Source organism: Narcine bancroftii, chromosome 4 (assembly GCF_036971445.1).
Source record: "Narcine bancroftii isolate sNarBan1 chromosome 4, sNarBan1.hap1, whole genome shotgun sequence".
Classification (NCBI taxonomy): Eukaryota; Metazoa; Chordata; class Chondrichthyes; order Torpediniformes; family Narcinidae; genus Narcine; species Narcine bancroftii.
In genome coordinates this window covers 95,130,446-95,142,875 of record NC_091472.1, presented here as the reverse complement: position 1 = coordinate 95,142,875, position 12,430 = coordinate 95,130,446, and the positions used below count along the sequence as shown (strand labels likewise).

General features: G+C 41.9%; 1 protein-coding gene and 1 long non-coding RNA gene across 2 annotated transcripts in view; one reads left to right on the top strand and one right to left on the bottom strand.

The window, feature by feature from the left end:
* plg (plasminogen) overlaps positions 1-12,430 on the bottom strand; it is a 61,193-nt gene that overhangs the window by 36,165 nt on the left and 12,598 nt on the right. The window contains exons 4-8 of the mRNA XM_069932060.1: positions 8,367-8,481; positions 4,981-5,120; positions 3,602-3,722; positions 2,208-2,326; positions 28-190 (exon numbers count right to left, since the gene is read on the bottom strand). Of these exons, the coding sequence (XP_069788161.1) occupies positions 28-190; positions 2,208-2,326; positions 3,602-3,722; positions 4,981-5,120; positions 8,367-8,481 (658 nt within the window). The remainder of the gene's footprint in view (positions 1-27; positions 191-2,207; positions 2,327-3,601; positions 3,723-4,980; positions 5,121-8,366; positions 8,482-12,430) is intronic.
* LOC138760853 (uncharacterized) overlaps positions 11,834-12,430 on the top strand; it is a 118,383-nt gene continuing 117,786 nt past the window's right edge. The window contains exon 1 of the long non-coding RNA XR_011355912.1: positions 11,834-11,885. This is a non-coding gene — a long non-coding RNA (uncharacterized lncRNA). The remainder of the gene's footprint in view (positions 11,886-12,430) is intronic.

Here is a 12,430-nt window from a genome sequence, read left to right as displayed (position 1 = left end):
CAGGAAAGGAGACAGATAATTACTTACTTGCAGGGGTAATTCTCTGGGGTCTTTGAGTGCTGGTGTGGAATCAGAGAGCTCCAGTGTTGACAGACTTCACCGGAAATTGTTGTTGATATAGTTCCACGGTAGGCATGGCCTTTGCCAGTGTAGCACTCTATCTCTTCTTGTATTTCAGGGGGCTCTTGATCTTCAGAAGAGGAAACAAAAACATCTGTTTCACTAATAAGAGGTGACACAGAGGGTGACAATGGAGGGATTGGCTTTTACCTTTCTGTTTCCTGAGGTAGGTGGAGGAGTGGGGAGGGTTCAGGAAATGCAATAGAGCACTTCAGTCAGTGGCTCTGGTGACCTTCTGAGGCTGAAGGTCCCAATTTCCTCTTCAGAGGCTTGTTCATAAAAATAAGCTCCTTGTTGGAGATTGCAAGGGACAAATGATCTGCCTCATCTCCTGCCATACAGGAGTGACTTCACCTCTTGCTGCTGCCTTCTGTGCCTCAGACATGGCAGAAGGCCAGGTGCAAGCTGCTGGGTGGGACATTTGTTACTATCTATAAAAGCATGGGCACAACAGTTCAGGGAAGGTTCTCTGGACTGATCATCTTTCTGAGGAAGGGTTGAACAGGCTAGATTTGTTTCCCAAGAAAAGCGGGGGAAGTATTGACTGAAACACAAGATCCTGAGAGGGTTAAATGAGAAAATCTGGAGATACTGAGGGCTGGATGTGGGGAATGTACTGACAATAATCACAACAGCAGTGCGAGTATAAGACGGCTTCCATCCTAGTAGCTATCAAATTAGTTTAATAAACTAATATGTACACTAAGAGGTCTTGTCTCTCTGCAAGACAAACCTGGAAGGCTAGACTGTAGCTCTGGATAGCTTTATATAGAAGGTCACTGGGATGACCCCAGGTGACCTAGTAGTGTAATTACACATCACCAGAGGGAAGATATTTCCTTCTGAGGGAGAATTGAGAATGAGGGATCATGATTTGATAATACAGGGTCATCCATTTAAGAAGGATGAGTCAAAATTCTTCCTCTGAGGGAGTTTTGAATGTGTGGAACACTCCTCTTCAAAGTCATAGATTCAGGGAATTGTACATTTCAAAAACAAACCCTTCAGCCCACCTTGTCCATGCTGGCCTCATTCCCCATCTACATCAACGTGAATCCTGTTTGCCTATATTAAGCACGTATCCCTCTGTGCCTTTCCTATCTAAGTACCTGTCCACATGCCTTTTATATGTTTTCTTTTTAAATGTTGTCAAATGTTTTTAAAGCTCAGTTACCAGAAGGAGGGTGCCATGGTTGGTGTAGTGGTTAGCGTCACGCCTTTACAGCTTCAGTGATTGGACTGGACTTGAGTTCAAATCCAGCATGGTCTGTTAGGAGTTTGTATGTTCTCCCCGTGTCTGTGTGGGTTTTATCCAGGAGCTCTGGTTTCCTCTCACCCTTCAAAAATGTACCAGGGTGTAGGTTAATGAGTGTGAATTGGGCGGCACGGACTTGTAGGGCCCAATTGACCTGTTACATCAATATTTATATCTAAATTTAAATTTAAAAAAAACGGGGAGTTGAGGCTTCAATCAAATCAGTCACAATTTTATTGAATGACAGAGCAGCTGAGTGATCTACTCTGTGATGTTTGTATGTATGTTAACCAGTGGCTTACAGTGTTAACATTCTAGTGACTGACTGTGATCTGAAAATGCAGTTAAATAAGTAGGTTGAATAAAAGAACCAGAATCAAAATAAGACAATTGTAACTAAATAAATGGACCTGAAACTTGATAACACCATAAGGTAAAAGTCTTCCAAATACTTGCTGCCCTTTTCCCAAACATCAAATCAGTAATAACGAAATGGAGATCCGAAACAGGAACAGAATTTGCTGTTAGCGCCTATGGAAGAAGATGGAGGGAAGCACCCATGATGTTTATTGGTGTAGAGGTCTACGTTTTGGATGGGAGAGGTACCCTTGGAAAACCCATAATTGTAACTCTAAGGTGTGCATGCACTGACTCTCCCACTGTTCCTCAAAGCACTGCCAATGGGATCCCTCCCAAGGATGGCTCCTTCAGCCTGTGATAAACCTGGGGGGTGGGGGTGGGTCTCGCCACGTATCACCCATGAAGAAGTAACCAGTGGTGGGGTGAAAGCAAGTATGTTCATTCGCCAAATGAAGGACGCAAGGGAACTCACCACAGCGGCTGACGTTGCAGAAGTCCCACCGCTTGTTGCGTTTGGATGTGAAACACCAGGGTCTGGGCTCCCCGTCTGGATTCCGACAGTAGTTCTCTTCCAAGTATTTATCTGGAAAACTGAAGGTCCCTATGTTTACTCAGAGAGGAATAACCGTTTCAATATTCTTGATTGATACATACTGCTCTCATATTTTAATAATGTATGAGGCCACAGCCTATGGAGCTATACTGGCTCCCATGTCTTGGTTCTCTATAGCTTACTTTCTTTCACTTGCCATTAATAGCCCTCAATTCTACCTGCACTCAGTCACACTCCAGGTCCATTTTATGGCAGCATATTAAGCAACCCACAGGGAGTGGGTAGGTTAGTTTGCTGCAGTACATTGCTCTGGAGTGTAGGTAAATGTGGGAGGAAACCGAAATGCCCAGAGGAAACAGGAAGAATGTGCGCTGTCCACATGGTCAGCCTCGGAATCGAACCTGGGTCACAGGAGCTGTGAGGGAGCGGCTCCACCTGCTGTGGCACCATGCCACCCACATTAATCATTGGGTGTCCATATGATTTTCACGTGGTATGATCAGGATAGTGGCAGCTGGTAGCGGGGGAGCACTGCTACCTGCAGGGATTTCCCCTCAACGCCAATCTTCATGATTTGGAAAGGTAACATCGTTCTTTCATTGTCATTAAGTCTTCGTCCCGAAGCTCACTCCCTTCACCCGAAGGACTGCAGTGGTTGAAGAAGGTAGCTCAGCATCATGTTATCAAGAGCCATTAGATGTGGGCAATAAATGCTGGCCGAGCTGATGATGTTGAAATACAAGAAAATGAATAAAATCAAAACCCTCTTTGGTTATACTTGCAAATTCCTGATCCCAAAGCGAATGCCCTTCATTCCATTGGCGAAACAGCAGTCTCAGTATTTGTTGGTCTCAGCAACTGGAAACAACACCCTCTTTCTTGTTTCGACTGAGTGAATGTAATTCTACCCTTGGTAGAACAGGAGGATGGAAGGGAAATAAAAACAGGAAAGAGGCAAGGGATTGACAGGTAGCAGAAAAGCAAAATCCCTAAATGAAAAAGGAAGGGAGACCAATTGAAATGTAGAGAGGGATTGCACCAACAGAAAGGGGGTCCTGAAATCCTGGCCACAGTCATATTTTAAGAGTGAAGAATTGTCACCAGAGTTAAACAGCCATGCACTCTTGATGAAATAACATCCTGTATCCAGTCATTCTCTTTTCAACCAGCTGTTTCATTCCCAATGATCAAAATGTAAGTGATTAAAATGTGCTCTGCATCACAAATATCAATGGTGGGGATGAAAAGATTTATTTGAGGTGACAATTTAGTAAAACAGAGAAAATTATAAGCAATTGTACCTCCTTGCTTACCTGGTTGGGTTGTACCCATGAAGATGGGGAGACTGTTCGTCCCAGCGCTGGCAAGAGACACCGTTCTCTGTTTGAGAGATTTTCCCACGGTAGTTCTCACCGCTGCAGAACATGCAATCCTCTGAAATTCAAAGGGAAAATTGACTTTTGGCACAGTGGTTATTGCAGCAACAGATTTTCCAGTTCGTCAAGCACCATTGAAATGGTGTCTACTGGGAGAGATCAGACAGACTAGCTCTGGCCAAGAAAACAACCATCATCAAATACATTTTTAAGGCATTGATGCCAGAAGCTTGTTTAATCCCAACTATTATGCAGTTGTCTGTTAACTAGGAGAGATCTGCAGGCTATTCCCCCTCTTTAGAGAAATGCATCCCAACCACTTTGGCCTCCTTGATTTTCTTGTTGTGCTGCATTAGCTTCACGCCCGTTTTTCATCATAGCAGTGAACAAAGCAGTATGTGGAGTGAAGCACAAAATTCTGTAGATGCTATGATTGTAGTAAAATGACCAAAATACAGGAAATCTGCAGGTCATGCAAGGAATCTCAGGCCCGAAACATTGGAGATAAATCTTTACCTCCTGTGGATGCTGTATGACCTGCTCTAGCAATTTTGTGGTTTTACAAAGCACTACAGGGTTATCTGTGTGGTCTAAAAAATAAGCTTAGCATAACTTCTCTGGTTTTTAATGAGATCAGTCCAGAATCAAAACCCATAATTGGAGGTGTCCCTTTATGTGGTTTCATTATCCTGCATTGCTCCTCTCAGAGAATGTTTTTTTTCTCTAAATCCATGGGATCTTCCCACTTGCAGCATATGGCACCTAGTCCTTAATGTTAAAATACTTCCACAATGTTATGTTGAATTTCATTTGCTCATATTCACGGGTGTAAGTAATCTCCTCTTGTGACATTTTGCAAACCTACCCACTCTAAACTACATCGAGCAGTCTGTGTAAGTAAACGTAATGTCACATCATGAACTTAGGCTGGGGATAGCCGATGTTGATTTAAATTTTTTTAAATTTAGTCATAAAGCATGGTACAGGCCATTTTGGCCCACAAGTCCATGCCACCCAATTTACACCCCATTAGCCTACCCTCCCAGTACATTTTGAATGGTAAAAGGAAACCAGAGCCCCCAGAGAAAACCCATGCAGACAGGGGAGAACATACAAACTCCTTACAGGCAGCATGAGATTTAAATCCCGGTCCTGTCCCAATTGCTGGTGCTCTAAAGGCATTGCGCTAACAGGTATGCCAACCATGTTGCCCATCCATAAACCCCTGACTCTATCTTCTGCTGAGGAATCAGTTTGCTCCCATTCTTATATTCCCATTGTCGAACCTACATTCAAGAGAGCAATTCGCTCTGTACCTTCACAGTTAGATATCTTGCAGCTTTCCCAGCGTTTATTTGGATCCGTGGTGTAGCACCAGGGTCCTTCTGTATCATTGTCAGGATTTCGGCAATAGTTTGCCTCCAGGTCTGCATACCGACTATTTTCTGGTGTGTATCTAAATGGTAAAAGATTGTTAAATCACAATTAACAGTCCCATTTTAAAAACTGACATGGTTCAGACTATTGGATCTTCAAAGTGTTAAACAGGAAGAAAGAATATGTGCTTTTATGTAATGCCTCACTTCTCTACAAAGCACTTCACAGTCAATGGAATATTTCTGAGGTAGCTCACTGTTACCATTTAGGAAACAGGTTAGCCAATTTAATCACAGCAAGCTCCCAGGAACAGCAATAAAATAAATGTCCAGGCAATCCATTTTAGATGCAAAATGCAAACAAAAAAACAACTGTAGATGGTAGAAATCTGAAATAAACTGCTCAGGAGGTTGTCAGGAGGTCAGGCAGTGTCTGTGAACAGAGGAATATCTGCAGTGATCTGTTTTAGATGTTGCACAGAACACTGCAGAGAAACTCCTTGCTTCTCTTCAAAATAGTGTGATGTGATGTATAACGTCTGACTGAGAAGAGATGGGACACTGACTTGGTGCCTAAACAGAAGGCAAGACCAATTATTAGTGCAGTGCCTCCTTAGCATCAGTCCTGAGAGTTGGCCTTGGTTATATTCTCAAGCCTTGGCTATTCTGAAGAGCAACCCCAGTCTTAGGATAAACATCTTTCCATTACTTTCACACATTCCTCTAAACGTTTCAAGGTACCAACGACCATCTTTGATTGCACTTGGAATCCTAGCCTTCTCTTTGTGTACTGGATGGACTCACCCATTGCTTTATATTTCTCCCCCACAGCATGAAGGAACTCCTTGATTTATCACATCTGCAGGGAGGGACGAAGATTAAGGTGTCTAAGGTCAGAGTCTGTGTCTTTGAGATATTATATTCAGAGCCTTTGACCTATGAGAAGTATGTGAGGTTGTTTCAAAGGGCATGTAATCCCCAGTAATAAATTTCCCCCATCTCTCAGGTGGTTTTAACTGTGGGGCCTGATAACGTTTGAGAATCCCACACCTGCCAGCTTAATTGAGAGGCTGTAGAATCAATCACACTGAGAGGAGGGGGGGGGGTGGTGGAGGGGGGGGAGGGGAGTGGTGGAGGGGGGGAAGGGGTGGTGGGGGGAGATGTTTAGAGAAATCAATGGGATCTCTGCTTGTTGGGGATTGGTGATGAAATGGAGTTAGACTCCATCCATGGATGCAGGGACTTGATGGCAACCAGGATATAGCTAGGGTGAGCAGGGTGATGATGAGACAGATGATGGTTGGGAATGGGCCACTGGCAGCAGCAGGGAGGATGATCGGGAGAGGCTGGAGTTTTCCATGTGTCTTGATCTGCCCACTGGCAGGTGAATGAAAAGGCATTCACCTCACCAATTCAACCCCTCCTCCCTCACTCTACCCTAGAAATATTAATGAGCAGTAAATAAATAAAGGCTGTGGAGTTATTAAACAACCATCTACATTGATTCAGAATATCTATCTTGTATTAAAATATTTAATCAATTAACTCTCTACATACATTATAAAATGAAATTACTGACAAGTTTAAATAAGTAGTCAAAAGTTACAAGTTTAGTTGAACAATTGAAGAGGATCTTGTTCCTATGTGAGTGAGTTTTGATGGTGTTAAACCCTTGCTGCCCTCCAAATGGAAATCTCAACATGATGCCTGCCCTGACTCCAGCCATTCTTGCCTAGAGTGGACCAGCACCCAGTGTCTATGGTCCAGCAAACATTTTGATCCGGAACCAAACCTGGATCTGATGGGTTCAGGGACTGGCAATGGTGGGAGCTAGTGATGGGGGTGAGATGATTCATGTGTTTCACAATGTTACAGCAGAATCCTACTTTGAAAATGATCTCACATTGCCCCATCAAAGGGCCTTGGGGTTTCTGGGGGTGAGGCTTGAGCCATCCATCAATCATCTGAGGCCCTCTGTTGAGGACTTGACACAGAATCTCAGGTGTTCATAGGTGATCTCAGGAATAGGATAGTCTCCATAGAGAAAAAGAGTTGTTCAATGGGTTGGATGATTTTATTTTGGACAGTAATCCTGGAGGAAGGAAGAAGGCTGTTTGCTATCATATTTCATTTAGGTTCAGTGACAGGCAAACTATATAGTGAGTTATTCTCATGATTTTCGTACCTTTAATTAGGATATAAGTATTGCAGTGTCAAATCTGGACTGGTATTATGAATACCAGTAATATTTCAAGCCCTGTCATGTTTAAAATGAAATACCTTTTGAATTCTGTAGATTAACCTAGACGCACTTTTGACGTCAAATGTAAGGGGAACGTATACAGTTAATGGGAGGGCTCATAAAAGCAATGATGAGCAGAGGGATCTGAGGGTCCAGGTCATTAGCTCTTTGAAAGAAGCCATACAAGTAGAAAGGGTGGTAAAGAAGGCATATGGTATGCTTGGAGTCATTGGGTGTGGCACTGAGTACAAAGGTAAGGAAGTCTTGTGGCAGCAACATAACACTTTGGTTAGGCTGCACTTGGAAGACTATGTGCAATTCTGGTTGCCCCATTACAAGAAGGATGTGGAGGCTATGGAACAAGTACGGAACAGGTTTATCAGGATGGTATCTGGTTTAGAGTATGAATTATGGGGAGAGATTGGAATTACATGGGTTGTTTTCTCTGGAGGCTGAGGGATATCCTAATAGAAGTTAATAAATTTGATAGGATAGGAAGTCAGAATATTTTTCCCTGGGTAAAAGCATCACATACAAGAGAACATGTGTTTAAGGTGAGGGGGAGGAAGTTTAAATGAGTTGTGTCAGACAATGTGTTTTAAACAGAATGGTGGGTGTCTAGAATGGGCTGCCAGGAGTAGTCGTGGAAGCTGATACCATGGTAGTATTTAAAAGACTTCTAGATTCTAGGGACAGACAAATATTCTTCGTTTTAGTTCGATTTAGACATCAAGGTTCAGCGCAGACACGTGAACCAAAGGGCCTGTTCTTTACTGAGGCAATTTCTGAATTTAAAATCTCTGAATTTGGTCATCATAAACCTTCTGTGAAAACAGTAGTTTGATTGTTATCTCTGGATTCACTGATGTTGGGGGGTGAGGGTAGTTATTGAAACATTGTGAAATTTGGCCAAATCTAAAATGCAGTGAGGTTAACCAGCGAGTTACATGTGGTTCAACATCAACCATAAAAGTATTCAAATGTAAGGTAGAATCTGAATTAAATGTAGGTGTCACTTGTGTTTTTTGGTATTGTTAGGTAAGATGAGTTATATGACTTTTAGCTGTGAAGACCAAAGACAAACTTTGGTTTGTGTGGCTGTGTGCTGTTCCAGTCCTGGCATATTCTTCCAGAAAGCGTTTTTGTCTCTGTTCCTCTGTAGGTAGCTCCATTGCCTGACTTGCATTCCATAAGGAAAACTGAGGAAGAATAAAATAAACCTATTAGTGAACCACATGGGTAAATTACGGTGCACATAAGCAGCAGTATCCAGACCATCAAGTATGTAATCAATTTGGTTTTTTTAATATAACTGTAGTATTATAATGACTATAGTTACTGCATGTATGGAATTTTAAATAAAATATTTTTAAAAAGCAGCAGTGTCCAGTTTGGGTGATGGTCAATAACCTTCAGTTTTTCCTTAGAGTTCCTGGTTCTCTCCCTGTGAGCCTCACACCTAATTCTTGCCTTAAAGAACCTTCACTCATGTTACAAAGATGGGAGGATGTTCAGTAGTGGCATGAAGGCCAAGTGGAAGGATTGACAAATCCATGTTATTATCCTCTCACAGACCTAGAACCCCATTATTGAGGACCAAGTTGCATTCATTCAGCCACTTTGGACAGGCCATTTCACTGGCCTCCACGACATCAGCCACCTGAGCTCTGTAATTGGAAGAAATTACATGGAGGACAGAGTAAAAGATTCAAGGATATGCTCAAAGCCTCCTTGATGAAATGCAACATCCCCACTGACTCCTGGGAATCTCTGGCCCTTCAGAGTGGAGAAGGACTATTTAAAAATGGTTCTGAGGTGCACAAGCAATATCAGGTGCAATGCTGAAGATGTGGACAAATGGTGAAAGGAGTGCTCATCACTATAAACTATCCACCAACCATCCCATCAAACACTCCTGCCCCATCTGTCAAAGAGTCTGCAAACCCTGCATTGGTGTCATCAGTCATATCAGATGCAAATCATCCTCAATTCTGAGGGACTCTCTGGAAGGAGAGGGCAAACTCTTCGTCCTGCTGCAAAACACAAACTTGCTGTGGAAACTCAGCAGATCACACAACATCCATAGGAAGTAAAGAGTAACCATCGTTTTAGGCCAGGGCCCTTTGTTAGATATAACCTTTCCTTCCAATGGATGCTGTGTGATCTGCTGAGTTTCTCCAACACATTTATGTTTTGTACTCAACCCCACCAACTGTAGACATTCTTGTTTATCTCTTTTATCTTGCTATTCATGAAGACAAATACAAAGGTTATGCCTCTAAAGAAAATATCCTTTTTAGAAGGTGAACAACACATACAGAACTAAATGCAGTGCCTGGTACAGTATGGGGTATCATATAGTTCTTAGTTATGTATACCACACTGTTATATACCACACTGTTATATACCACACTGTTGAAGATCCAACTGCGCTGGGTAGGTCACGTCTCCAGAATGGAGGACCATCGCCTTCACAAGATCATGTTATATGGCGAGCTCTCCACTGGCCATCGTGTCAGAGGTGCACCAAAGAAGAGGTACAAGACTGCCTAAAGAAATCTCTTGGTGCCTGCCACATTGACCCCCGCCAGTGGGCTGATATCTCCTCAAACCGTGCATCTTGGCGCCTCACAGTTCGGCAGGCAGCAACCTCCTTTGAAGAAGACCACAGAGCCCACCTCACTGACAAAAGACAAAGGAGGAAAAACCCAACACCCAACCCCAACCAACAAATTTTCCCCTGCAACCGCTGCAACCATGTCTGCCTGTCCCGCATCGGACTTGTCAGCCACAAACGAGCCTGCAGCTGACGTGGAAATTTACCCCTCCATAAATCTTCGTCCTCGAAGCCAAGCCAAAGATATACCACACTGTTATATGCCGCACTGCTTATAACAAGAATACCTGTAACTTGCATATTTCAAGCATTCTGACTGGTTGTATCTAATATGGAGGTAACAAATCACAGGAAAGGGAAAGGCTACAGAGAGTTGTGAACTCGGCCAGCACCTTGGTCAGCATCAATCTTCACTCCATCAAAGACATTTACAAGAGGCAGTGTCATAAGAAAGCAGCCTCTATCCTCAAGGATCCTCACTATCCAGGCGATGCCCTCTTCACTCTGCTACAATCAGGAAGGAGGTACAGGAGCCTGAAGATGAACACCCAGTGGTACAAAAACAGCTTCTTCCCCTCTGCCATCAAATGGACAATGAGCCACACACAATGCCTCACCTTCTCTTCTTTTGCATTAATTGCCACAAAAGAACAAATTTTGTGATATATTCATGACAATAAATTCTGTTTCTGTCTGCTTATAATACATTTTTTTCACTTAATTATTTACATATAATGTAAAATGTAACCAATTATTGACCAGAGCATACATATACACAGCCAAAAATGAAATTTAGTTGATCATGAATCCACTGATTCTGTCATGGAAAATTACAGGATAAACTGAATTTAACCACTCCATAGTGCATGTCTTGATAGCGTGTAACGGATTTGCGTCAACCTTTAATTTTTGAGTAGATGTCTTGAACAGCAGTTACAACTGACAAGGATGGAGTTAGAAAAATATAAAATTGGAAAACAGCACAAGCTGGAGAGAGAGGAAGAGATAATAGAGGAATCTGAAAGGCAGAGGCAGTTGGAGGTGGAGTTAGAAAAACTGAGAGCTGAGGAAGACAAGAAAAAAAAATTTGAGAGAGAAATTAAGATTTTGAAAGGTTGGTTCAGTTAAAACATCTGTTCTCAACCTTTTTTTTCCACTCACATGCCACTTAAGTATTTTCTATGCATAGGTGCTCTGTGATTAGTAAGGGATTGCTTAAGGTGGTATGTGGTGGAAAGAAAAAGTTTGAAAACCACTGTTTTAATCATACTTAATTGACTCATTATGTGCACAGTTTCAGAATTCCAAAGGAAATGGGCCGATGACAATTTTTCTCAAGCAAAAATATTTCAGTAACAATTAGGTTTAGAGCAGTGGTCTCAACCATTCGCATACTACCTTAAGCAATCACAGAGCACCAATGGCATAGGGAATACTTAAAGTGGTTTGTGAGTGGAAAGAAAAAGGTTGAGAACCATTAAGTTAAAGATCTTTCTTTGGCTTGGCTTCGCGGACGAAGATTTATGGAGGGGGTAAAAAAGATACAACTGGTTGTAATGTGTTAAATCCAGGGTTTAAATTAAATCTAAGTGAAACTTTTCAAAAGAGTCAAAATTCTGTTACATTTGCAGACAATTATCACGTTATTGTGCCCAAAATACCTTTTCAAAAGGGTAACATGAAGTACCAAAATAAGGTAGAAAATAAATGTGGTTGTATTCCACACTGAGCTACTACAGATGTCAGTGTGCACATTGTGAAATCATTGTATATGCTGTCAAGTTGTTGTAAACATAGGGAAAACCAATGTATATACTGGCATCTAGTGCAAAACTGACACCTCCAGGGTTGCATGCTGGGCTTATATGTCATTGTTTCTATCTCATGGACAGGAAGTGATGTCATCAGCCCAGATAAAAACCTGTGTTGGCTTCAGGTCAATTTCCCTCAGCATGTTTGTCATTTTGGGAGCCAGTTTGCTTGCTGGTAAGTGGGTTGCCATAGGTAAACCTTTTGATTTGTTTTGTAATTATTGTAAGAAACTGGACATGTGGTAGCTAATTGTTTTTTTCTTGAAGAGAAAGAGAGAGCATGAACCAGTAGCACCAGAAGCCTGTGTTAAAAGAGGTGAAATACAAGGATGCAAAAAGGATTTCTTGGTAAAAATAGGAGGAAATTTAAATCTTTTGTGTCAAGAGATAAGGTTGTCTCTGGAGTAAAATATCCAATTGTGGCCAGTGTAGAAAAAGTTGTGGAACCCAAGTTAAAAGTTATGTCTAAAACAAAGAAAATACTGGGCAAAGTGATTTAAAGAAAGTTTGCAAGATACAGCAGCAGAAAGAAGCAGACTGTCAGGTTCAGAAAGAAACCAGCTTTGTCAGGTGTAAAAGCAAACTGATTGTGAGATCAAAGCGATTAAGCTGTTAATCACCAGTCATTTTAAATATCTCTTTGTTAAGTCAGAATTCTGATTCTAATTCTGATTTTAAACTTGAAAGTAATGACAGTGAAGACAGTGATGTCCAGAATAA